Consider the following 27988-nt stretch of genomic DNA (forward strand, 5'->3'; position numbering starts at 1 on the left):
TACTCTACTAAGATAATTTTTATTTCATTATTAACCAGTACTTTTTAAAAGATTTATCAGAGAGAGAGCAGGAGGGGCAGAGGGAGAGGGAGAGAATCTCAAGCAGACTGCACGCTGAGCATGGAGCCCAGTGTGGGGCTCAATCTCACAACCTTGAGATCACGACCAGAGCCAAAACCAAGAGTCGGGTGCTCAACCGGCTGCACCACCTAGGAACTCCAAGCAGTACTATTATTAAAGAAGCATATTATCATATGCTATGAATCCCAATGACAGTGTCCTACTTAACTTTTCCCTTTTGTGCCTTGGCACTTCAGGAAGATGGACATTGAGAGACAGCTTTGCCTTATTTCCTTGTTAGCCTGGACTGGTCGGGGAATCTGGCCCCCTTCCCTCATTAGGTCTTTCTTGGAGTTATCCCCTCACCACGTGATGGGAAACTTACGTGGTGTCAGGCGGGAGGGAGGACTGGCGACTCTTGTGTTCCTTTGATTTGGGGAGGGAAGGAGGAGAAGAAGGAAGGCTACATCACACATTTGTATTGTTTAATTCTAGACTATTAAATGCATTTTTTTAAAAGATTTTATTTATTTGAGAGAGAGAGAATGAGAGACAGAGAGCATGAGAGGGAGGAGGGTCAGAGGGAGAGGCAGACTCCCTGCCGAGCAGGGAGCCCAATGTGGGACTCGATCCCGGGACTCCAGGATCATGACCTGAGCCGAAGGCAGTCGCTTAACCAACTGAGCCACCCAGGCGCCCATTAAATGCATTTTTTGTTCTCCAGGAAAATACCCACTGATGGTGAGTTCAGGAGTTGATGCAGGCTGGGGAGGGAGGTAGAAGCCATAGTATGCGTATCAGATACACATAGTAGAGCAAAACCAGACAGAGCAAGCCGCGTTTAGAGACACTTTATTGACAGGAACAGGGTATTTCCTGAAAAACACTACATACTGGCATTAAGTTGTGGAGCTCGTGGGTGATCAGGAACAACATTTCTAGAGTTCAGAAAAAGATTGGCTATGGAAAATTAAGAAAAGGCAATATGAAGGTGATGATGTGGCAAAGAGATGCATCAGTTACAAGACCACAAGAGTTTGCTAATTGTGTTTGATGGTGTTCCCCAAATCTACAAGCACTCGGGCTTCTGCAGACCCCCTCCCCATCACACAAACTGCCATCAGATGTAGCTCTTGCCGGATGGTGATTCAGGGGGGAAAAGGGGTATTACCAGCTTTGAGGCTTAGCTGGCCTAGGCTACGGGTGAAGTCTGATCTACCACAACTCAGACGTGCTTCATGTGCTTATCTACTGGGTCCTACAATAAACTCAAGTAAGATAGCTCGACATGAGTTATCTACCACGGTGGACTTTAAGAGATTAGGAAGAACTTGGCTGATGGTATTTTTCAGACCTAAGGCCACGGGGCACACAGAGGCTCCAGATTGGTGCTTGAGACAGAGTGCGTGCAGAAACGCAGAATGGATGGATGATCGGAGGGTGAACACACCGGTACCACTCAGATACACTCACAGGAAGTAGGTGAATTCACTGGGTTGGGGAATCTTCCATGTACAAAAGGAGGGGAGAGGAAGGCTTTTTTGTTTGTTGTATTTTTCCATTTCTATGTTAACTGGGGAAAGGGGAACCAAGATCTGAAATGTGTCTGGCTCTTGCATCTTCCTGCAGAGATGCCAATTACACAGCCTCTGTCCTCTGATGTCAGGTAGGTTCACAGATCCTGGGTTGGGTGTACTTTCCTTTTTGATCTAGTAGTTTTGTCGGGAGCTACCACTGTCTCTTAACCATTCTCTGCTGCACACGTTTCTCCAGCATGTTCCTGCTTTGAAAAATTCCTTTCCTACTAACCTGTCTAGTTGGGCATCGAAAGAGAAAGCAGAAACTCAGAGAATCAGAAATCTGGATGTGTGGATGTTGGGGGATGGAGGAAGTAAAGGATAATGCTTTTAAACAGATTGAAAGTAAAGGTTGGGGTAGGGACAGGCCCCGACTGTCAGAATATTAACGTGCAGGAGTTGGGGCTGTGCTCTAAGACTGAACTGACAGTAAAGGTCAGTAGGGCAGGGTGTCTCCAGTACCAACTGAGTTGAGCAATCAAGTTCTTGGCTGTTACAGCAGTAGGAAAGCAAAAATCAGACCCAGCCTGGCCTGGCCTTCAGTGAATTGTGTTATGGAGGGATCAGTCATGGGAAATACCCAGCACCAAGACAACAGATGGGGTTCCTAAAGTAGTAATAGCCCTTGAGAACATTTCTAAGCCCTTTCATAAGTGCAACATGCCAGATGAAATTTCCAGAGCAATGCACATTTGGTCTGGCTCCCCTAGGAATATGGGGAGAAACAGAATGGGGAGGATTTGAAGCAGGTTGGGGATCACAGTACCCTTAGTTTTGTAGTCCCAATCAAGTCTCCCAGGAAGGAGTTGAACTGCCATTCAGGAGAAAGAGCGATGTGCGAACGAACTAGAAAGGGAAAACCAAAATGAGATAGAGTCTCAAAGCACATCGCAAGCACCTGCTAAGAAGCAAAGTGGCAGAGGAGCTGTTGAGTGGGGTCAAGGGTGAGAAATGTCCAACACCTTGGGACATGCAAGAGAGGTGAAGATGAGATGGACGTTCCACAATGAGAGGAAAGGAAGCAGCTGTGCTGAGTGGAAAGGGAACTGGGCCAGGAGTCCGAAGACCTGACCCCAGCTCTCCACTTACCAGCTGTACGAATGTAGGATGTGGCAAAGCTGTTTAGCCTCAGACAGCCTCAGTGTGCTCATCTGTTACATGGGTATCAGTAATACCCACCTCACAGGGCTACTTGTGGAGAAGAACCAAGGTAGCGGAAACGAAAGCACTACGTAAGCCAGATTGCTCTAATGACAGGGTTAAGGATGAGAAGGGTGGAGAAGATTCCTTAAAAGATAAAGAAGGAAAAAAAATGATAGGTGCATTGAACTCATTAATAAAAAGCACTCAGGAAATATCTGGGTTGGGCTTTTTAAAAAGAGAAAAGGCAGCCATCGTGCATTACTACTTGATTACGAGTTAGATGCATTGTCTACCGGAAGCAAGAGGAGGGTGGGCTCATAGTAAGTAGCTTACTTCTGCTGTAAGCTTGGCCATCCACCAGCCATGGGACTGGGAAGACCTCACAGAAATCTGTGCCTATCTATCTTCCTAATTACAAAGGACGAAAACTGATTTATATTCTGTCCCCTATTTCAGAGGAATTGTATGGGAAATTACTGATGAAAAAGGCCTTGAGTTTACTGAAAGTATTTTCTTCGGTAAAATTGGGCTCTTGAAGATGTGAACAAGGATTTATTTCAAGTAGATCCCCCAAGGATGGAAGAGTTGAAAAAAAAAAACAAGCTTGTTGGGTGAGGCCCAGAGCCAGTGGAGCGTGCTCTTTCTCTCATAAATTCCCCCAGATCTGAGGGACCTCTCACTGCCTGAGCCCTGCCACCAACATGCTTTCATAGCCCATAAAGCAGCCTTCCCTTCCTCCTCACTAGGTGCTGAAGGACATCACACTTGGACCAGTCACTCAATTGAAATGAAATGAGATACTGACTAAAATTTTTTCAGTGTTCCTCTGCTCTCCCAAAATCCATAAAAAACCCAACAGCAAGACATCATGGATTCACGGGTGAAATATCTGGAAGCCACCCAGCCCTGCCCATCACTTCACTCATTCACGGTCATCCATCTGAGACTACAAAGCACATTTCTTAGTTTAAATATTCTTCCCAGATGCAACCTCCTTCTGGAGGAGTTTTCATCTTCACTGAGGAAATTATTCCAGTCTACCCCGTGTCCTACTCCAGGCCTTCAGCCAGTTTCGTTACCTGACTCTATCAGAGTTAACTTCAGCCAGGCAGTCCACCCCCTGTTCTTGTGAACAAGGCATGGCCATGGCCAAGCTCAGTTTCAAGGTCTTTTTAAAAACAAAATCATCCCATCTCCGAAAGTCTCAACTGGGCAGCACCTAAGGCTTACCATGTTCCAGTTTAGTCTCTGAAGTCTCTTACTCAATTGAGCCCAGTCTGAGTCCCAGTTGCCTCCTGTAAAATGAGGAATAATACTGATCTACAGGAATTTTGAGAGGAAGAATTTAGGAATTTCTGTTCCAGTGCCCACAGGGAAATAATGCTTCCCAGCTATCTCAGGTGGGCGCTCCCCTTGGCGGGCACACACTCTTTACCCTAATAGGGTTATGAACATGTTGTATGACTTTTAAGAGCCACTTCTGTCTTTGGCTTCTTGAAGGACTGAGCCCAACTTAGGCCTTCGAGACCTATCCGGATCGAGCCCTAGAGTACCAAGTTCCAGGAATATTTTGGTCCATGCTTCGTAAGCTTTCTATCACTGAAGAGTCTAGAAAGGCATGCTTTGCTCTGATGCTCTCGTCAAGTGGGCCAGGAACTTGAAAAAATTGACTTCGAGGAATCCCACTTCATGACACTCTTGCTTTAACCCGCATTAGCCATTCCCGCTTCCTTCCATGAAGACATCCATTCACTTGCAGCAATGAATGCAGCCAGTCCAGCCAGTTAGGGACAGAGCGATGTGCCATCTCCCGCGTTTGTACAGAGTCATTTGGAGCCCAGGGAAGAAGTCCAGTTGGCATGGGAGCTCCTTGCTTGAAAGCTAGGACAGGGTGAGGTTGAGTCCGTGTAGAAATGTTGGCTCCTCAGTTCTGGCAACATCTTAGGGTGTGCAGAGGTCTGATGGAGTTAGGAAGTCAGAGGTGAAAGTTCAGACGTGAGCAGCCGTATCATGAATGAGTAGAAGGATGGATGCATGAGGGGAAGTGATGTGGCCCCTGGGGCATCCTCCTGATGCTGTTGACATCACTGAACCTGGAATATCCAGTCCCTCAGTGTCCAGACCACCTACCAATGATAAAACAACTCACTGAGAATTTCCAGCCTGGCCCAGTCCAGCCCAGCCAAAGACTCTGACCAAATCCACAATCCTTGCAAAGGAGGGAGTGGGGGTATTACTTTTTATCACGGTGGGAAAGAAGTTCAAGTTGCTCCAACATTCAGGCCAAAGCAATTTACCTTCTGAAGGGCTTGACGTAAAGCTCTGTGACCTGGGCATCATCAACTTAGGGTAGTACCCTGAGGGTGGGGACTCTGGGTAGGGTAGAAATCTAAGGGGTCAAATTTAAAGTCACTTGGGTGTGGATGGATACAGTCACTTGTACAAGCTGCCGTCCTGATGCACCTTCCCCGGTCCTTCCCTGCACATCACCTCGGGCACACCCTTCTATTCCTCCACTGGTACCGCTGAGCTTTCTTTGTTCTCGGACGGGATGGCAAGGTAGTCAGACCTGGAGGAGGGCAGATGGGAGAAGAGAATCAGTCCTTTTGTACCCAGGGGTGGGAACCCAAGAAAAGGGAAGGAGCAGGGGCACAGGAACAAGGATGTCTGCAGAACAGCTCTGCATTTCCTTCTGCCTGTGTTTCCCAAGAGAAAACTAGAATGGCCCTTTCAGCAGGGACTAGAATACTAGGCGTTGTCTATATTTTTTTTCCTTCCACTAGCAATGCATGAATCTTCCCATTTAACCACATGGGTCTCAGGACTTCCTATTGTTAGGCTAAAATGTTGGCCACACTGCTGGGTGTGAAATTATATAGATATATATATATATATATTTTTTTTTTAAGATTTTTAAATTTATTTTAATTTATTTATTTGATACAGAGAGGGAGACAGCTAGAGAGGGAACAAGCAGGGGGAGTGGGAGAGGGAGAGGCAGGCTCCTGGCTGAGCAGGGAGCCCGATGTGGGGCTCGATCCCAGGACCCCGGGATCATGACCGGAGCCGAAGGCAGACGCTTAACGACTGAGCCATCCAGGCGCCCCTGAAATTATATTTTATAGTGGCTTTAATATCCATTTCCCTGATTGCTGCTGACATTGTACATCTTTTCATAAGTTTTTAGGTGATTTGGGTTTCTGCTTCTGTAATTTGACCGTTCATTTGCTTTGCCAGTTTTCCTTCTGAGATACCTGTCTTTTTCTCATGGATTTTTCTTTTCTTTTCTTTAGGTTTTATTTATTTATTTTAGGGGGAGGGGCAGAGGGAGAGAGAAGAGAATGAATCCTGAAGCAATCTCCCCGTTGAGCATGGAACTCAACACAGTGCTCGGTCCCAGGACCCTAAGATCATGACCTGAGCCAAAATAAAGAGTCAGTCACTTAACTGACTGAGCCACTCAGGCACCCCTGGATTTTTCTTTGATGGTTTCATGTCCTGAAAATATCTTCTCCTGGTCTGTTGTCTCTAAACTTTGCTTATGGATGATTCCTGCAATGTACAATTGATTTTCATATATAGTGTCATGAAAATTATCCTTCCTTCCTCTCTGTGCCTTTTGTATTTTAAGAAATCCTCTCTATCCTAAGGTAATGAAGATAGGGCCTTCTCTTTTCCCTTGATAGGATTTTCAAGTTGTACATTTTACCTCGTCTTTAAATCCACTTACAATTTATTTCTCTTTAGTGTGAGAGATGGGGAATCTTTTTTTCTTGATCTATTTGGGGGGGGGGGGGCTCTCGGTTTTGCTCTCTTTGTGTTGTATGTCCTGTCAGGACAAACTCTTTAATAGCTCTGTAAGAAATCTTCATATCGGATAGAAGAAGTCCTACCAGCTATATTCGCTAAATATTGTTCTTTCTTTGAAATAGGCAAACCATGGCTCATGAGCTAAGTATGATCGGAAGGGTTGCCAACCAAGAAGCAAAACCAAAGAATAATACACAACAGAGACCCTGTGGAGAAAATAGTCACTAACTGGCCATCGCTTGGTTTGGACTAGTTTTGGCCCTTTGGTCTTCCATGTGACTTTTAAGATCTGCTAATTGAGTTCCTTGAACAATCCAATTGGGATTTTGATGGAAATGTCATTGAATTTACAGATTAATTTCGGAGAGAATTGCCATGTTTCCATCAGTGAGGTTTTATTCTCTCATTTATTTAGGTCTTAAGTCTTTCAGTAAAGTATTGTAATTTTCTCCTTAAAGGTCTCACACACCTCTATCAAATGTATTCCCAGGTACTGGAGAGTGTTTGTTGCTACTGTAATGGAAATTTTTTCAAATGTTTTAACTATTTCAAAGTTTTTCTAAATGTTTGTGGCTGGACTATAGGTGATTTTTATACTTTTATGTTTTGATTTGTATCTACAATCTTGTGGAATGTTCTCACTAGCTCTGATGGTTTGTTCATAGATTCCCTTGGATTTTCTATGTAGGTGGTGGAGGAAGTCATGGGCAGGATGTGGCTGTCGGGTAACCCATGAGCTGGACTCCAGCAGTCAAGACCCGCCCCCTCCACAGCTTTCCTTGGAGTGCGCACTCCACCTGCCTTCCCCATTCCCAGAAGCTGCCCCAGGGACACCGTCTTAAGACAGTGATGTGGTATTGAGACTATCTGGACAATACACCTCTCTGTACCTAGTTAAGGCCTTTACACAGACCTTTAAGATTCTGGCAGGCTCGTCCTGTGGCTGCCCAAGAAAAGCCTTGTAAGTAATTCCCCTGGTTTATTCAATTGGCCACCTACCCATCTGGAGTGGCCCGCCTCTTCCTTCCATCTCTCCCTGCCCTCCAATCACACCAGGGAAACTCCAGAGGAGGTTGCCAACCAACAATAGATCATTATATTGGGTGTGAATCATGATACTTTGGTGTCTTCCCTTACAATTTTTACTTTTTTTTTTCTTTGTATTTACTTAGGACACTGCCTGGGATCTGCTAGTTAATATTGAATAGAAGCCGGGAGACATGTTTCTAATATTATAGGCAGTTCCAACCCAGCTGGTATTTGCTGGAGGTAATCTGAGTAGCTGCCCTTTATCAGTTTAGAGACGACTGGTGTTCTGGTTTAGTATTTATCCTGCTCGGAACACGTGGTGCTTCCTGGATCTGAGGAGTCTTTCCTCAGCCGCTGTATCTCTCAATATTGTTTCTCCTCCATTTTGTCTGTCCTATCCTAATGGGTATTCTCATTTTCTTTCTTCATGTTTCATTGTGATATTCCATCTTTTTAGATCTCTGTGCTTCATTCTGTATAATTTCCTTAGGTTTATGGCCTGCTTGTCTGTATCTAATCTTCTGGTGAACCCCTCCATCAAGTTTTACATTTTATTGACTATATTTTTCATTTCCAGATTTCTTAAATTCCTATTTAAAATCTGCCTGTTTGTGGGGTGTGTGGGTGGCTCAGTCAGTTAAGCATCTGCCTTTGGCTCAGGTCATGATCCCAGGTTGCTGGGATCGAGTCCCGCATCCGGCTCTCTGCTCAGCGGGGAGCCTGCTTCTTCCTCTCCCGCTCCCCCCTGCTTCGGCTCTCTCTCTCTCTCTCTCTCTCTCTGTCAAATAAATAAATAAAATCTTTAAAAAATAAAATAAACTCTGCCTGCTTGTTTTTCTTAGCAACTGATTCTATTCTTATGCTTTTGGTTCCTCCTTTCATTGCTTTAGCTCTTTCAAATGAACTTATTTTCAAAATTCTACCAGGTCCTTCTTGTGTCTGAAGTTCCTGGGATTTAATCCTACCATTTGTTCCTTCTCTTGCTTGTGCTACTTTTTAGCTTTGGATCAGACTGTGAAATCAGATTCAGCAGTGCCTTACGTGGGGAATCCTGGTATGCCTCAGCGGAGAGAGGGTCCCTTCAGAATGGTTTTCCATTTGCTTCTACATAGTTATCACTGTCCGGAGACTAATTTTTTAATTGAATTTCTCAGCTCAGACTAGGTTCCTGGATCATGTAGGTAGTATAAATTTAAATCCCAAACATTGTGACTACAGGCTTGTGGTTACTAATTCTCAAGAATCTTTCATGTTTCTTTTGGGAGTCAGGTCAAGATAGGTAAGTTTCCTTGGGTTTTTCCCTAGGCTGGCGGACTGATTTTCTGATCTGTCCTTGGCATGTGTTGTAGCCTTTGGAGGATCCTGGCTCTGCTGGAGGCCTCAGTTCCAACTCTGTTTTTTTGTGCAGGCCCAGTTGTAGGCACTTTCTGTCTAAGCAATAAAATCTGAGCACCTAGGTTTCACCAGGAATGACAATCTCCCCCAGCATATCATTACTTTCTCTCCTTATATCAGTTGTCATTTTTACTTTCCTGAGATCATAGGTATCATGCAAAATACTTTATCAAACATTTTTAAGTGATGTTATCTGCCTACAGTTTTTAGGATATCACCTCAGCAATGTTGCTAGCCTTGTAAATCTGTGACAGTTCTGTCCTTTCTTCTCCCCGAATAACAGGCCAGAGCGGCCTCTGAGACTCTCAGACCCCATCATTCCTCAGATGTGCTCACTCCCGAGTGACTAGGGCCTTGGTGAACATGGCCAAGGTAAGGTCTGGACATTGGAGAATGAGAGCCCCTATTTTGGGTATTCAATTGCTGCCGAGCTCCAGGGCAAAGACCGTGTGGCTCGGAGCTCCTTAGCTAAGAAAAGGCAGTGCTCAGACAGCCTGATGAGCCAACAAATGGCTGAGTGTGACAGAAAGAACATGAACGTTTGGAATCGAGAGGCCTAAATCCCAGCTGCTCCTCTCATTTTCTGTGTGGCTTCAGCAAGCCACTTAACCTCTAGAAGCCTGCTTCAGCATCTGCAAGATGGTCATAATAAAGCTCATTTCAATTGCGCAAGACTGTTGAATCTCAGATCTGTACCTCGGAAACAAATAATGCCATATATGTTAAGAAAAAAAAAAGAAGAAGAAGAAGAAGGTAGCGGGAGGGGAAGAATGAAGCGGGGGAAATCGGAGGGGTAGACGAACCATGAGAGACGGTGGACTCTGAAAAACAAACAGGGTTCTAGAGGGGAGGGGGGTGGGAGGATGGGTTAGCCTGGTGGTGGGTATTGAGGAGGGCACATTCTGCATGGAGCACTGGGTGTTATGCACAAACAATGAATCATGGGACACTTCATCTAAAACTAATGTTGAATCGCAAATCTGTACCTCTGAAACAAATAATGCCATATATGTTAAGGAAAAAAAAAGAAGAAGGTAGCGGGAGGGGAAGAATGAAGCGGGGGAAATCGGAGGGGTAGACGAACCATGAGAGACGGTGGACTCTGAAAAACAAACAGGGTTCTAGAGGGGAGGGGGGTGGGAGGATGGGTTAGCCTGGTGGTGGGTATTGAGGAGGGCACATTCTGCATGGAGCACTGGGTGTTATGCACAAACAATGAATCATGGAATACTACATCTAAAACTAATGATGTAATGTATGGGGATTAACATAAGAATAAAATAAAATAAAAAAAATAAAAATAAAAAAAATAAAAAGCTCATTTCATAGGATTGTGATGGTAGCTTATGGGCTTTATTTTACATCAGAGGTTAAGAGTACCCATTAAGAGTCAGCAGGCCCAAATCGAAACCTTGCTTTGCCTCTTGTAATGGTCTTGGGCAAACTCTCCCGGGCTGTTTCCTCATCTGGAAAATAGGTATATCAGTGCTGCCTACCTCGAAGGTTGGAGGGAGGGGAGCAGAGGACTGTGTTGATTACTTAGCACCTCATCTGTGAGAGCAAGCCCTCTGAAGGTGGCCGCTAGCATTATTTTGGCGTCTTAGAACTTACGCATTTTCTTGGGCTGCCTCTTCAGCCTTTGAGACCTTCCTGTAGCAATATATCATCTCAATGAGCAGCCACAAGGTGAGGAAGACCAGGAGGATGTACATCATGATCTCTGAGACCACAGAGGTGAAGTCCTCTCCAGCTGCAAGGGGGAGAGTGAGGCTCAGAATATGCATGCCCAACAAAGCCAGATCTGTCCCTGGATCCAAGATATAGGAGCCCTATTTTCAAGTGGGGCTTAAATAAGCCCTGGGGCTAAGGAGCTCGAGAAGATGTCGGAGAGATTTAATATCCTCTGACACTCCTCTCTGTCCACTTTCTCACCGACTTTCTTCTGGAGTGGGGGCTGCGGAGGAAGAAATAACAGAGCAGTGGAAGGAATCCTGGAACTGAGTGAGATGTAAGAGCTGGGTCCCAATTTTATGTGAAGAGCCATTTCCCTTATTTGAGACTCATCTCCCTACAGTGTAAGGTAAGGGTAACCGTTCCCACCATTACATTACCTAGTGTGTTCCAGAACGTCTTGTGAGATGTGAAGGTCTACACAGATGTGGGGAACATGTCTAGTTCAACCACCCGGGTCCTCCGACCTTAGCGTAGCAGAGGGAGAGAGCGTGGGAAACGTGTCCGGGGCCAGGGCAGTCAGCCGGCCCGGTGAGCTGGGGCGTGTTCTCTACAAGTCTGGATTTGGAAACAAGGTCCTTCCCAGTCCGTCTTCCTTCCACATCATCCCAAACCCAAACAGAAAGGAGAATTGGAGCATTCCATGTATTAACCGGGCTTTCTGAAACACAAATCTGATCCTGCCATTTTCATGCGTAGAACCCTCCATGTTCCCAGCTGCCCTCAGGAGAAAGACCAAACTCTGTTGGCGCGACATGTAAGACCATTCACAGTCCAGCCCTTTTCTCCTCATTGCCATTCGACGCACCGGCAAAACTTCACTTCCCATATACACTGTGGTCTTTTGGGATCTGTGGACATCTTTTCATCCCCTTTCCTTTTCCTCGATGGTACTGCACTCCCCTCTGCTACCTCAGTCTCAATATCCCCTCCTGGTTTTCAGTCCCCTGAGCATTCTCCCCAATGCCACTGAAGGGCCCCCGTCTGTGAAACCTTCCTCAGCCTCTCATGCAGAGCTCTCCATGTCCTCCTCCGTGCACTTTTCCTCATCCGTCCATCGTGACACCTCTCAGGGTGTACTGTCATGTGTTTCTCTCTCTTCTCTACTGATGGTGTGCTTATTAAGGACATATTTTACTTATTTCTGAATTATCAGCCTATCGTCTCATCCCGGAATATTTGAAGTACTCAGTAAGTATTTGTTGAATGAATGAATATAAATAAATATTGATCTTTGTTTCATGGCCAATCAAAATGACAATGAAAACATGATATATGGCAAATGTCCTGATAGATCTTCCTTTCTAGTGGGAAGGAAGGCTGTAGCCACATGTCCCATTGCTAACTCCTACCAGTAAACTAGATTCATGGTCCTTGGTTATCCAGAGGCCCCGGGCATCCATAAGGCCTTCCTCATTAGCTCACTGAAAGCACAGAATAGCCATAGTCATGACCCTCAGCTCAGAAAAGCAGTCCAAAGTCTTCACGATCGTCCAGGTTTCCTGGATGCTGGACCTCCCAGAGCTGGAGGTCAGATGCCGCTTGAGGCACGGAAGAACACCGTACACATCAAATGTCTTTTCGTGGGCTTGACACGACCTGATTTATGATGTATTCTTCTTAAAGTGTGCACTTTTTAAATGTAATAGCCCAGAAGTAGTAACACAGGAAGGCATCTGTGCTCACTACTTTTAGTCACTTCTAGGTGAAGAGACCTCAGATTTTTGTCTTAGAGCCAGGAGGGCAGAGCTTAAAGTAGGATAATTTCAGCTTGAACAAAGAGAACCAGAGAGATTCTGGGAGACCATAGGAATGGAGGAAATGTGGTGGGGTGTGTCATGGTGGAGTGTGTAGCTCTGAGCCTTATGGGAGCAGTGAGTATCTGGGGGGAGGTATTCTCAGAGGCTGCCAAGGGGTCACAGAGGAAGAGAGAGGAAGGAGAAGGGAAAGGGAAGGGGAAAGGAAGGGGAGGAAAGGGAAAGGAAGGGGGAAGGGAAGAGGGAAGGGAAGGAGGAAGGGAAAAAATTTCTGAAAAGAAGGAGAAGAAAGAAAGAGTACCGGGGAATGGGATGGTGGTAGAAGGAAAAGATGCAGTGGACATAGAGCTAGCCCGGTGGGCAAAAGAGCTGGCTTGTAGTCCTGCGTCTGGTGCCAATTTGCTTCACGTCTCTAGGCAAGACCCTCACTGATCTCCCCGCCACAAAGTGAGGAGCACCAGAGCTGCACCCTCCAATCAATCACCAAGGGAGTCATTTCTACTGACATACACCAGACCTCACTCCAGCCTACCGAACTCATACCCACAAGAGTGGTACGGAGAGATCTACAATGAAGACAAGCCCCTGGGCGATTCTGACACCTACTCTTTGGTCAGAACACCTGGATGAAGTGAGCGCCAAGCTTCCTCCTAGTCCTAGCACCCTATTCTTACCCAGGCCTTGCTCTGGTGCCCAGCAGGCGGACTGGTTCAGCTTTGCCACACTTTCCACTGGCTGCGCGGGGGTCTCTGGAGGCAAAAGCCTGAGAAAGCAGTGGGTGGAGACAGGCACCTTCCGAGGGGCTGGCCGACAGCGGCCTGCAGTTCCCGGAGGTGAGCAGCAGAGGGCGCCAGCCTCTCCTCCCGGGAGGAAGAGGTGCGTAAACAGAGAGCATAATGGAACTTGGGAACAGAAAAATACCTTAGAGAGAGAGCTTCTGGTCCAACCTACTCGTTGTACACAAGAGGAGACGGGCTCAGAGGGGAAAATGGCTCATCAGGTCTAAATGTCAGTGGTCTGTGAGTGCTTCTGCACGTTCAGAACTGACCTACCTTCCGTTTTAATCATATTGTCCACATCAGGACAAAGTCGTGACCTCTCTTGCCCGGCCATTCGCTCTCAAGTTTGCTTTATGAATTCTATCACAATAACATGAGAAAAAAAAATAAACTTGTGGTGTGGAAGTTGGGATTCTTGGAAATCCTAGGAAGAGCCCTATCTTGACTTTGACCTCTTCTTTCAAGCTCCCCACCTATTGCCTGCTCACCATTCTGCATCTTGGGGCAGCAATAATGCTAAGAAGATGCTGGAGGGCGCCTGGGTGGCTCAGTTGGTTAAGCGACTGCCTTTGGCTCAGGTCATGATCCTGGAGTCCCGGGATCGAGTCCCGCATCGGGCTCCCTGCTCAGCAGGGAGTCTGCTTCTCCCTCTGCCCCTGCCCCCTCTCATGTGCTCTCTCTCTCATTCTCTCTGTCAAATAAATAAATAAAATCTTAAAAAAAAAAAAAAGATGCTGGAAATAGAATGCTTGAGAAGAGGCTAAGAAAAATGGAACCATCGTTTAACCTGGATGAGAAGACACACAAGGAGGTCCATGTATCAGTCTTCTGACACTTGAGGGAGTGTTTGCAAGGGGCTGGGAGCCACAGTTCCCGGAGTCCCTTGAAAGCACAAGAAGAACCCTGCATGAGAACACTCAAACCTCGCCATCACGATTCTGGACTGGATTAAAAGAGAACATTTAAACTGGGTTGATGAAAGGACTTCCCTGTCCCCCCAACAAGAAACTAGCTGTGGGAAATCTGAAGATTTTCAACTAAAGACTAGAAACTTGTTTCTCCCAGCTGAGAATGAGGTTATGAAATGAGAGATGCCAGGGATGGGGAAGGAGGGTTGCTTGTGTGATTATTGTGTGGGGGGGGGGTGGAGGGGGGGACAGAAGACAAAAGGCTGTCAAGCTTTGGTTTAGAACAGTGGTTCTCAAAGTGTGGTCCCCTGCAGCTCGGGCATCTCCTGGCAATTGGTTAGACGTGCAAATTCCCAGGCTCTATCTACAGAATCAGAAAGTCTGCATTTTAAAAAGTCCTGCAGGGGATTCTGAGGCTTGCTGAAGTTTGAGCACTGCCCATTCAGAGATATATATGGCTTACATACAGGAGAGTTTGATGACCTCTAGATAACCTCATGAGATTTCTCTGTGCCCATCGAGTCAGGGATTCAACACAAGCCAGAGAAGCAGGTGCAGCAGATTTGGCACCTTTGGGCTTCAGGGAGGCTGTCCTCTTTCTCTAAGGATGAGAGGGGGTGAAGGAAGAGGTCATTCTGTTTTCATCTCTGAGCCTTTCCACTCTGAAGAAAGGCACCGAGAGGCAAGCTGTCAGGCAGCTTGCAGGAAGCTGGCTGCTAAAGGAAGACAAGTCAATGGTGGCACTTTTAGATATCGCCACTCCCAATATACGGGTTTTGCACTCCGCAAGGGTCTCATTTGTGAGGAAACCCTCCATCCTCCCTCCCCTCAAGAGCAGGGCACCCTCGAGACCCTGTGCCCCAGCCTCACCCTCCTCGGTGACTCGGAGGGGGATCAGCCGTGTAGTCTTCACAAAGGGGCGATGTGCCTCAAAAGCAAATTCCCGGGACACGTTGCAGGTGTAGAGGCCGGAGTCATTCAGAGTGACGTTAAGCACAGTGATGGACACATCCTGCAAGTCTTTGCTCCCATTCCATTGCAGGCGTCCCTGGAAAGGGCTCTCCACCTCCTGCTGGCCGTTCCGATACTCATAGATCTGCAGGTAGAGAAGCAAAAGAGAGTAGGGCCAGGAGAGAAAATTGGGTAGGAGAGCCGGGATGGGGACAGGGCAGAGCAAAGGAGCAGAACTTGCACGAGCAGGGAAGAAAGCGGACAGTGTTACAAGGAGATCCCAAGTGTGGGAGTGGGACGAGGAGGCTCAGAGGAGGGCAGGGAAGAGAGAAAGGCAGGGAAAGGCGAGCAAAGGTAAACAGGTATTGGGGCGTATGGACACAGCAAAAGAAGAGGCAGAAAGGGGGAGGCAGGAAGAAGGATGGCAGGAAAAAAGAGGTGCAAGGAAAGATAACAAACGAAGGTAAGTGAAGGGGACGCCTGGGTGGCTCAGTTGTTAAGCGTCTGCCTTTGGCTCAGGTCATGATCCCAGGGTGCTGGGATCAAGCCCCGCATTGGGCTCCTCTGCCCGTCTCATTCCCCCTGCTCGTGCTCTCTCTCTTTCAAATAAATAAATAAAATCTTTTTAAAAAAATTTTTTAAAAGGTGAGTGAAGCATACAGGAGACCAGGAGGGGGAAATTGAGAGACAGGAAGAATTGGAAGGAGACAGAGAGAGAGCAAGAGAGGGTAAGATGTGTCAAGGGCGCAGCAGGTGAGAGAACAGAGCAGAGACCGAGAAAGGCAGCATCCTGAGTCACGAAGGCATCTGAAAGCCTTGACCTCAAAACTTGACTCTCTGATCTGGTTCTCACTGAGAGGATGTGGTTAGTCGGGGTCAGGTCACGGGAAGGGGACCCAGGACGCAAAAAGTGTCACAGATGAGCAGAGCTGCCAACTGATATGCACACCTGAGGTCTTTCACTTTGGGCTGAATTATAATGGAAATACGGTCTCAAAACTTCTTTTCTCATAAGTCAAACAGAGAAAGACATGTATCATATGATCTCACTGATATGAGGAATTCTTAATCGCAGGAAACAAACTGAGGGTTGCTGGAGTGGGGGGTGGGGTGGGAGGGATGGGATGACTGGGTGATAGACACTGGGGAGAGTATGTGCTCTGGTAAGCGCTGTGAATTGTGCAAGACTGTTGAATCTCAGATCTGTACCTCTGAAACAAATAATGCAATATATGTTAAGAAAAAAAAAAAGAAGAAGAAGAAGGTAGCGGGAGGGGAAGAATGAAGCGGGGGAAATCGGAGGGGTAGACAAACCATGAGAGATGATGGACTCTGAAAAACAAACTGAGGGTTCTAGAGGGGAGGGGGGTGGGAGGATGGGTTAGCCTGGTGATGGGTATTGAGGAGGGTACATTCTGCAAGGAGCACTGGGTGTTATGCACAAACAATGAATCATGGAACACTTCATCTAGAACTAATGATGTAATGTATGGGGATTAACATAAGAATAAAAATAAATAAAATAAAATAAAAAAACTTCTTTTCTCAGACACCCCCACCTTCTTATTCTCTACAGCGGTACTGTCCATTCCAGTCTCCACTTGGCATGCGTGGCTACTTACATTAAAAATTAAATGACTAGAAATGAAATACAATGTAAAATTCCGTTCCTCCGTTGCACTAGACACATTTCAAGGGCTCAGCGGCCACCTGTGGCCAGTGGTTACTGCATTGGACAGCCCAAGTACGGAACATTCCCATTGTCAGAAAAATTTCTCGGAGACAGCAGTGCTTTGTATGTCCACTGCAACTTTTTAAAGTTTCTTTTCTTCCTTCTGAGTCAACCTCTACTCATTTGGGGCAGACCCGGCAGCAGAATCGGTGGCGGGCATACAACAAGGCCTGAGGTCAATGGGGGACTTCGCATCTGGCCCAGGCATCGGGTTCCTGTAACCTGGGGGCTAGCCTCGGTCACAGTCAACTCTGAGTGAACCCTGAGATTTCAGGGGAGTCTATTGCTCCCAGTGCTGACACCCGATTGGAGCAAACACTCAACTCCACCCTGCTATTGTCTCCATTAAGTCTGTAGAAAAGAAACTTGCCTCCAGGAAGGTGGGATAGTGCAGTAAAAACAGCCTTGTATCCCTGGTTTGAATCTAAGCTCTCTTATTCACTTAACTTCTTTGGGCCCAAGGTGCCTCACTTATGTACGTATACCTTTTCTCTAGCAAACATATAGTGCTTCCTATATTCCAGGGCTATTCTAAACACATTAAAAATTAAAGCTAACAACTTTGAAGGTGACAATTCTCTGAGGTAGCTATGGTTTGCACCCCCATTTTAGAGATGAGGACACTGAGGCACAGAGGGGCAAAGCAAATTGTCCCAGGGCACAGAACCTATAGTTGTGGAATCCAGACTCAAACCCAGACAGCGAGGTTCTAGAGTCACTGAAAGTCTGAGTAACGGTCATCCCCAAGGTGGTATTCAAAGCGTGTAACAACCAATCAGAATTGACATTAGCCACAGCACAGGGCGGGGACTTGGAGGCTCCCTGCTCAGTCAGGGTGATCCCTTAGTCTCTAGAACATGGGGAGGTCCAGCGGTTCCTAGTGGGACCGATGGTGGTGAGGCCACTTGGGAGGCTTGGCACGGCACATATCCACTACAGAACTATTTAAATATTGGGGCGTCTGGGTGGCTCAGTTGTTAAGTGTCTGCCTTCGGCTCAGGTCATGATCCCAGGGTCCTGGGATCGAGTCCCGCATTGGGCTCCCTGCTCCTTGGGAGCCTGCTTCTCCCTCTGCTTCTCTCTCTCGCTCTGTCTCTCATGAATAAATAAATAAAATCTTTAAAAAAAATAAATAAATAAAATCTTAAAAAAAAAAGAACTATTTAAATATTTTACTCACGGATGCAGCTGTACTGGGTATACCAGTTGAAAAGCAGCTTGGAGGAGGTGGCTGGGGGGATGGGGTAATTGGGTGATGGGCATTAAGGAGGGCACATGGTGTGATGAGCACTGGGTGTTAAACGCAACTGATAAATTATTGAACATTACATCTGAAACTAACGATGTACTGTAAGTTGGCTAATTGAATTTAAATTAGAAAAAAAAGCAGCTTGGTCATCCCTATCATTCTTATTTCACTGGGATCGTGAGATTTCAATGAGCTAACCTACGCTATTCCATATAATGACGCTGAGTGTCATTTCAACGTTTCTACTAAGTCAATCCATCCACTGCGATGGTGCAGAGAATTAAAAACACCTGCGAAGCACCTTATGGAGCAACTAGCGCACAGTAGGCTCTGAGCGCTATTTCTCTCTTCTCCCCCTCCCCCTGCTTGTAACCAGGAACGCTTGCAGCTGGGCTGGGCTGTCAGTCATCTGCTGCAGGGCTGTCAGTGCTTTGAAAAGAAAGAGCCAGTGTTTGTCAGATTTTCGTTCCCCAGACTGTCAGGAGCCAGGCACATAACAGCAGAGGCAAGCAAAAGAAAGGCCAGAGTCAGCAGCCAGACATACAAGGAAATCTTTACCGCCCTCGGGCCTGTAGAACCACTCCACCACCGTGGTGGCCTCCACCTCCTCCCTCTTCATGCAGGAAATGCAGCGCAGCTTCATGGGGTTGCCCTGAACGGCCTCTGTCTCCGAGGGTACTTCCACACACACAGGGATGCAGACGCTGACTGCAGAGAGGCCGGTGACAGGGAAGGAACAGCAGGTGTTGGGGAGGCGGGCACCAGGAGAGCGGCATTGGAGAACGAGAGGGAGGGAGAAGAGACAGAGAAGAAAGAATCATGAGACAAGCTTGAAAATCGCAAGTACATGTATGTACATCTTCACCTGTGCTCCCCAAGGATGCACGCACAGAGCAGGCAGGGATTGGGCTAGAGGGGCCATGGGTGACCCGGAGTTCACTGCAAGCCTCCCAGGATGCAGTTAGGATGCGGCGCGGCCCTGAGCCCTGCCCTCAAAGACTAGAGTCTAGGTGGGAAACAGGGCACACACACCCATCCATTGACCATCCACGCACCCCTTCATTCAACCACCATTCACTGAAGTCTACTCCATGCCAGGCCTGATGCTAGGCTGAGACACAAAGATGAACGAAACTCTAACCACACCCTAAAGGCATCGAGAATCTAGCAGGGAACACATACTCCTAAGTATCATGAAATGGGCCATGATGAGTGCTATGCTGGAGACGTGTTCTCTGTTCCCAGAGGAGGGCCAATTATTCTTGGTTGGACAGGGGAGAGAGAAAGAAAAGGAAGATGAGGCTGGAGTGTAGAAAGGGAGCGAGGACCACATTGTAAAGACCTTTGTATGGCCTTCACAACATGAAGGGTCAGATATTTGCAAGCCATGGAGAGATGTAATTATATCTGAATTTTATGAAAAAAATTGTAGTTGAGGGTGCCTGGGTGGCTCAGTTGGTTAAGCGACTGCCTTCAGCTCAGGTCATGATCCTGGAGTCCCGGGACCGAGTCCCGCATCGGGCTCCCTGCTCAGCGGGGAGTCTGCTTCTCCCTCTGAGCCTCCCCCCTCTTGTGCTCTCTCTCTCTCACTCTCTCTCTCAAATAAATAAATTTTTTTTAAAAATTGTAGTTAATTCTGATGCCTGGTTGGGGATGGAGCAGCAGTGAGGAAGACAAGTGAACTGACCACTCTGCTGGAGTGATGCTTTTCGCATAGGAGTGGAAGAAACAAATCTGGAGAGAGGTCAGAAGGGGGGGGCACCTTGTATGCCACATGGAGGTCTGGACTTACAGCCCCTGCCCTGTAGAAACTTGTAACCCATAAAAAAAGGCGAGTACATCAAACTGTACTTTCAGAATGAGTCAAAAGTGGGATGTGGCTGCCAACAAAGCAAGTGCAAATGTGGGCTGCATTAACAGATGTACAATGTGCAGAACGAGGGAGAAACAGTGCCTCCGTACTGTTCAGAACAAATCTGGACCATTATGATCAGTTCAGGGTGTCACAGTTTGCAAAAAGAAGTTGTTCGATGAGTGCATGCCCAGAAGGGAACAAGATGGAGAAGGATCTGGGGACAAAGTCTGGGGAGAAACAGATGGGAGGATGAGGGGTGCCTGGCTTGGACACAGAACTTATGTCTTCAAATATTTGAAGCCTGGCCTGTGGAAGAGAAAATAAATTCTGTCCAATTCCAAAAGTTACAAGAAAGTAAGTTTAGCTCATTAAAAAATAATAATAATTTTCTGGTGCTGAAGCTGTTTACAAATGCAAAAAACTATTTGGTAAGAGTTTACACTTCATTGTATACAAGATTAAAAAGTGGGATGTCCATGAGGCGTTCTTATATCAGGACTTCTAAGGCCCCTTCTGATGCTACCTTCTCATGAATTAATAATAAAAACAGAACCCCTAAAAGTGAAACAATACACATTGATACATTGATATTTAAAAGCTAGTACACTATAAATGGTTAGTCTGTTTCTGTATTGGCAGGCAGTTCACTCTAACAGCAGAGGAAAGCTTTATTTAGAGCTTAAAATGAGATTGACCAACTAATTGAGTCAAAAATAAATTACATTTGACTGGCTTCAAAGGCAAAAAATGTCGTTATTAAACATAGAGTTTAAAAAACAAATGGCACTAGGATCTGTCACCCCATTGATTGCCAGGATTAATTTGGCTGATCTGTCTGGCTAAGCAGGTGTCCCCTTCTTTCCTCACCACCCCGTGTGTATCCCTCCCAAAACCGTGCACTCAGTCAGAGGACAACCTTGTAGAGGAGGACTGTTCTTTGCTCAAGGGTATATGAGTAGCTGCGCTCACCTGCTAGAACCTCCAAACAAGCTCTCAAGGTCCATTTGTAAAGGAACATAGGGTAGTCAAGCTTCCAAGACTCCAGACATATCCAAATAAGGCACTGCACATAGCAGTCTGCCTTTCTTTAAAAACAAACAAACAGACAAACAGAGTGGCACTATGATGAAATTTAAAACATCAACATAAAATAAAATTAATTGGTTTTAAAACTCCCAAGCAAGCTGGGACTGGTCTTATCGGGCAGTCTGCAATAGAGTCTCCTGCTTCTGCATATGGACCATCACTTTTTGGGGAGAGAGTCCATATCTGGAGAGAACTGATCAGAAACACTTTCAGAATGTGATGTGTTTTGGGGCACCTGGGTGGCTCAGTCAGTTAAGCATCTGCGTTCGGCTCAGGTCATGATCCCAGAGACCTGGGATCAAGCCCCACATCAGGCTCCCCGCTGAGCGGGGAGCCTGCTTCTCTCTCTCCTCCCCACTCATGTTCTCTCTCACTATCTCTGTCTCTGTCTCCCTCTCTCAAATAAATAAATAAAATCTTAAAAAAAAAAAAAGAATGTGCTGTGTTTGAAGTCTTGATTGTTGACCTGGTTGAAAAAAAAAAAAGAGAGAAGAAAGTGTGGTCTGTGCAAAAATTTGGGAATGAAGAGAGGTGCAGAGAATGTGCATTGAGAACTCTGTGTAGCAGGCAGCCTTGGGGCACATTCATATTTAATGAGACATGGTAAAGGTAAGTTAGTTCAATGATGATGACTTCAAAGCAGCAGAGGAAAATGTACCAAGGAACGCACAGTTACAAATACAGAGGCAGGATGAAGATGTATTTGGCAACCGAAGGCCTGGGTTTATCTACTCTTTAACCCCTGGGACTCAGTTTATTCATCAACAGAATGTTGAAAATAATATCTATCTAATGGAATCATCATGGAAATTCTATGGAATGATTTATATGAATGTGCTTTGTACACATACCGCTTGTTAAGGTATTTTACCCTTCATCTGTTTGTTCACCTATTCAACAAATATACTGTGTGCCAGGCACTGTTCTAGACAACACAACAGGGAACAAAACAGAAACCATCCCTGCTGTCATGGAGTCTACATTCCAGGGGAGGGTGAGAAAAATAAGGGACATTACATTATAATAAGTGCTATGAGAAAAAGTAAAACAGAGTAGAGGGACATAGGCACACTGGCAACAGCCTCATTGAGAGCGTGACAATGAGCAGGCACTGAAGGAAAGAAATGAGGGGAAGAAAGGAGATATATGAATATCTGTGTGGAAGTGTGCCAAATAGAGGACATAGCATTGTGGGGGTCCTAGGGTGGGAGTGTCTGTCAAAGCAAAGAGCACAATAAAGCACAGGGAACAAAGTGAGAAAGAAGGACACATAAGCCAGGGCCAGATCACGGCTGGTCTTGTAGACCACAATTAGAACTTGGACTTTTGTTCAGAGTGACTTGGAGAACACTGGAGTATTCCAAGTTGAAGAATAATATGATTTATACAAAATTACATGACCTGACTGCTATGTTGAGAATAAACTGAGGAAGTGAGGAAGGACAAGTGTGGAAGCAAAGAGAATAGTTAAGAGGCTGGTACACTGATCAGACCGAGAGACGGCTCAATGGTTTTGCTTGGATGAAGGTGGTAGTAGAGGTGTTGGGGTTTGAAAAGGAATAATTTGCTGGACCAACATCCTCAAATAGGTGACAGGTGATGTGCTTTAGTGAACAAGTAGATGAATTGGTCTTAAATAGGAGCACAGTTAGTTCATTTATAGTTAAAGGAGGGAGGACAGAATATATGCAGTCAGGAGGATCACAATGGATAGCATGGCAGTCCCTCTTTTTTCTGAGTTGCTCCTGAGATGACAATAATCCAAGATATCATCAGAGAACGAATGTTACTGATTCCTTTCTCATAGAATTCTGCTCATGAGGTCCTGGATAGTACATTGCAAAATGGCCGCAAAATTCTCTCATCTCTCTTTGCTTGCGCTTTGCAATATGACTTGCTGCTCCTTCCATCAAGAGGTGACATCTGTTTCTCTGCCCCATGGAGACTGCCTCTCTGTCTATGAAATCCTCTAGATATCCAAGAAAGGTTGTACATATAGTAGGTATTCAATCCACATTGCTGACTGTAAATAATAAACTGCTAGAATAATCTTGGCCAAAATCACTTCACTTTTGGTCTCTTCTTCAATTTCCATAGTAATAATGAGGAAACTTGGGGCACCTGGGTGGCCCAGTCCGTTAAGTGTCTGCCTTCTGCTCAGGTCCTGATCTCAGGGTCCTGGGATCGAGCCCTGTGTCAGGCTCTCTGCTCAGCGGGGAGACTGCTTCTCCCTCTCCCTCTGCTGCTCCCCCTGCTTGTGCTCTCTCTCTCTCTCAAATAAATAAATTAAATTAAAAAAAATAATGAAGGGGTGCCTGGGTGGCTCAGTTGGTTAAGCGACTGCCTTCAGCTCAGGTCATGATCCTGGAGTCCCGGGATCGAGTCCCACATCAGGCTCCCTGCTCAGCGGGGGGTCTGCTTCTCCCTCTGACCCTCTTCCTTCTCATGCTCTCTGTCTCTCATTCTCTCTCTCAAATAAATAAATTTTTTTTTAATTTAAAAAAAATAAGAATCTTCTGAGAAGGTAGAATATGATATTATTACTAATGATTACATTTAACTAAGGAATAGTATCAATCTATTATGAGGTGGAGAGCAATGTGTTTTGAACCAACTCCTCTAATCTTTTCTTCTTTGGGCATTACTATATTGCCCCTCCTGAGCTTGCTCTAGAATGCTTTCCTTTGTGCTAAGATAATAAAGGCTTTTTTTTTTTTAACAGTTGCCACACTGTTTTGTTTTTGTTTTTGTTTTGTTTTTAAGATTTTATTTATTTACTTGACAGATAGAGACATAGCGAGAGAAGGAACACAAGCAGGAGGAGTGGGAGAGGGAGAAGCAGACTTCCCGCAGACCAGGGAGCCCAACGCGGGCCTTGATCCCAGAACCCTGGGACTGTGACCTGAGCCGAAGGCAGATGTTTAATGACTGAGATACCCAAGCACCCCAATAAAGGCTTTGATTAGAATGTAAATACTTGGGGTGCCTGGGTGGCTCAGTCAGCTGCCTTCGGCTCAAGTCATGATCCTGGGGTCCTGGGATCGAACCCCATGTCCAGCTCCCTGCTCAGCGGGAGAGCCTGCTTCTCCCTCTCCCTCTGCCTGCCACTCTGCCTACTTGTGCTCTCTCTCTCTCTATCCGTAGAATAAATAAATAAAATCTTAAAAAAAAAATAGAATGTAAATACTTTCCAAAAGAGGATAATAAAAGAAGTTATCTGTAGATATTAACACCCTGAAATGATTTGCCTATCAGATTAGCCAGTCACTTAGCAGAGCCTTGAAAGAATGGGATGCAGCAAGATGGGCTGCTGGGAGAAGAGAGGAAAACATTCCCCAACACGGCAGACATCTGGGAGAGTAGACCTGGGATTAGAGGCTAAGGAGGCCCTTAGGAAAGGCAATGGCTTGGAGGAGGAGAGGATGGGTGGTGGCTCAGAAAAGAGATGAGAGAACAGATACCTATCTGGCAATCCTGCATAGTAGCACATGTGTCCACAAGAAGTGCTAGAACAAGTACTAGAAGACTGAACTCAGAAGACAAGAGTTCTCTAGCAAGTCCTTCCCTCTCCCTGAGCTCATTCTCTCACCTCTAAATTAGAAATAATACTATTTTTCCCTGACTACCCCCAAGGATTGATACAGTGACTAAAAAGAAGTACTGGATTGAAAAATGCTTTGTAAACTATAAAGCACCAGGGAAGTGTAGAGTTTTTTTTTAATTATTAGTATATACGTTATTAAAGGAAATAAGGGAAGGTTTTTCAATAGATGCAGATAATAATATAACAGAAAAGATTCTTTCCATTCATATTTGCATCATGTGAAAAATCAGCTTGGGAAGGGAGAATGTATCTAGTCGAAGTGGTTTCCAATACTAGAATTACATTCAAATAAAATGAAATTGCATTTGTGAAATGAGGCCCTTTCTTTTACATCTGATGGCCAAGTTTCCCGAACCATCCCTCTTTCCTTCTGCAGCTTTTAAGTTTCGTGAACCAATGTTCTGGTTATAAAGAAGCTGAGAATTAGCAAGGATGGGTGCGATGTACACACTTCTTCCAAAGGTTTTATTTTGGGGTGGGGTGGGGAGTGGGAGTGAGGAGAGGGGTGGACACTGCCAAGTTTAGCAATATTCTGTAAATACTTCCTTACTATTCAGTCTTAAACATTATCTGCCCCAACTTCCAAACTTCACATATGAGGAACCAGATACTCTAAGGTTGTTACATAGCAAGCTAATGGCAGAGCTAAGACTCCAAGCCAGGCTTTGTAAGTCCTAAGAGGTGCTTGGAATAAGGCATGCTCACCTCCTCCACTAGAATTCAGTCAGGGATGCTAAAAATTTAAATTAAGGTTTGGGAAGAAAGGCTCTGTAGAGCCCTTTCGAAGGCTCTCTGCAACTTCATCTCCCATTGCTTTACTCACACTCTTTTTTATACAGCCAGACCAACCTCTCCTAAGCCTCATGTCCCTAGCCTTAGCCTCCCCGGAGGAAATCCCAGCCTTAAGTCTTCAAGGCAAGTGAGATCATTGGCAACCTATTATGTCTGCTTCATCTTCAGGTCTAGTCTACTCTACTGGGGATGGATGGCAGTGGGTCTGCCTTTGGGACTGGCATTATTCTTCCTCCTTGTCCTTCCTGGACTGTCTCATCAGGCATTTTGTTCAACAGGAAGCTTGGTTTTGCTTTTGGTCACATGCAAAATCCAGATAATGCTGGCAGCCAGTAAGTCCTGGAGGCTTAATAAAGTGATACTAAGGCAAAGAGGCAATTCCCATCAGCATATTTGCCACTGCACAGGCAGAAATGAGTTTCATGCCAAGCATGGGAGAATAATCCCACATGCCTACTTTCAATAAAGCAGGTGGGCACAATCACTTCTAATTATCCTGGTTATTGATTTTTAGCATAAAGGAAGGTAAAAGCATGGAAAAAGTGGGAATGTAGAAGATCATGTGAAGCAATATATCAACTGAAGAGCACCTATATTTGACCTGAGGATCTAATCAGAATCACCAAGACAGAGATGCCCAGAACTCCAGAACCACCACACACACATCTTCACCAATCCATTCAAATGCCCATTCTAACATGCTCAGACATACGCTAACACACACATTCAAACACTGAGACATATACATCCACAGAGTAAACCATTCTCTCAATCACATATTCAGACATTATCACGTAGACTCATTAACTCTCTCTACACACAAGCAGGCACCCCACTCCGACACTTCTCTGCTTAGCCTTAGTGTTGCAAGTGAAGGTCTTCCTTACTTAGAGGGAGAAGGTCACCTTATTTCCTCACAGCAAACAAGAACCTATTCATTTTTGAAAGCAAAAAAAACATTGCTCCCCAAACACCAAAGCACATTAGCTTCATATGTTCATGAAAAAGAATAAAGATGCAATGCCCAGGTGCCTATTTATCAAAGACATAGCTGCAAATGGCTGAAGCCTATTTTCGTTATTAGACTTAAACAAATGGACCAACAGCTAAAGTGTTTTCATTTTCAAAATGCGTGCATCCAGCTTTTGAAAAAAGACATGGGAATTAATCTGAAGACCGACTGATTCCTCATTGAAAAATGAAATGTAAATGCAACCGAGATTTTTCATAATGAATGTGGCTGCATTCCCTTCCAGCAAAGGAAAAGGGAAAAAAATACTTTGGAATTAACAGGAAACAGGAAGAGGGGTGGAAAAACCACCAAGGGTAGCTCAGGAATAAAGCAGCAGGAGTGAGGAGGTGTTTTTCCAATCTCAAAATCCCAGCTCTCATGGAACCCCTATGGATCTCCATGTCTGGCAGACAAGCATAGAGGGAAGCCAACCAGGGCTCCTTCCTGTCACAAACATGAATTAAGTGTTATTATTGTTGGCATTATTACTGTTATCTGCATCTCGCACGGCAGGGTGCTGGTACTTACCCCAGAAGATGAGCACGAGGGAAGCCAGGGGAAACAATCTGTTGAAGGCAGGCATTTTTTTCCGGCCGGTGGCTTCCGGGGCTAAACAGAGAGATTCCCTCGGTCAACAACTCGCCCTCTCAGATACTTTCGAGGAAACCCTTTGGGACGAACTGCCCCAAGGGGGCGACTTTCTGACTGAAATAAGGGTCAAGCGCCAGCGACTGGGGAGGCTTTCCGGGCTTTTCGAGCCGGGCGGGGGTTTCAGCTCCAAGCTACACTGGCGCACCGCCCCGATTCGAGGGAGCCGATCCGCAGCTTCGCGCGCTCTCCCCGGAGCCCGTTGCTGGGATCCGGCTCAGCACCACGGACAGTACCTTCCCCGCCCACCCCGGAACTTCACAAATTCCAGTCGCTCAGCTGCTTCTCCTGTTTGCGCCTCGGCGACAGCTCAGCTCCGAAGAGAGCAGCACGGCTGGCTCTAGGCGGCTGGGCTATCGAAGGGGTCCATGTTGAGCCACCTCTCACCTCCCCTGGGAATAGCTATGCTCAGACCAGGATCCACCAAGACCCAGGAGCTTCGGCTTCATCCGCCTGCACCGGCTTCTCCAAGCTGGGCGTGCCCCCCACACCCGAAGCCACCCGGGCCACCCGTCTGAGCTCCAAAATTCGTTCCACCTCGGTACTGTCCACACCCGCCCTCTGATCCCCGGGAAGGTCCGGAGGGGCGGGGAAGGAGGCGGAAGCTCCTGTCGCGCTGCCGATCTCAGGGGGAGGGGACAGGGAGGGTGGGCCCCTTCCCCGGAGCTCGCCCCGAGATAATGCCGGGGCCCCGACCCTGGGTGGCGGGTGACCAACTGCCCTTCTGCAGGTCCCCCTTGACCGCGTATGTTCAGTCAGCCTTGACATGCGCAGGCGGCTGTCCACCCCCTCCGCTACCACGGACCCACCCCTCGTGCACACACTCCCCACCCCCAAACAGGCGTGCCCCTCCCAGGGCAGAACACGGCG

General features: G+C 46.3%; 1 protein-coding gene across 1 annotated transcript; it reads right to left on the bottom strand.

Moving 5' to 3' along the window:
• Positions 1 to 895: 895 nt before the first annotated feature.
• On the bottom strand, positions 896 to 27890 carry SCN3B (sodium voltage-gated channel beta subunit 3). The gene is made up of 6 exons (XM_035009172.1): positions 27355 to 27890; positions 26999 to 27079; positions 18666 to 18829; positions 15060 to 15285; positions 10626 to 10764; positions 896 to 5349 (listed from the first exon to the last, which is right to left on the bottom strand). Exons 2-6 carry the CDS (start codon positions 27051 to 27053, stop codon positions 5286 to 5288), a joined length of 648 nt encoding a protein of 215 aa, XP_034865063.1. The 5' UTR covers positions 27054 to 27079; positions 27355 to 27890; the 3' UTR covers positions 896 to 5285.
• Between the last annotated feature and the right edge of the window lie 98 nt (positions 27891 to 27988).

The sequence above is a fragment of the Mirounga leonina genome, unplaced genomic scaffold (assembly GCF_011800145.1).
Source record: "Mirounga leonina isolate KUSES-001 unplaced genomic scaffold, KU_Mleo_1.0 Mir_153, whole genome shotgun sequence".
NCBI lineage: Eukaryota > Metazoa > Chordata > Mammalia > Carnivora > Phocidae > Mirounga > Mirounga leonina.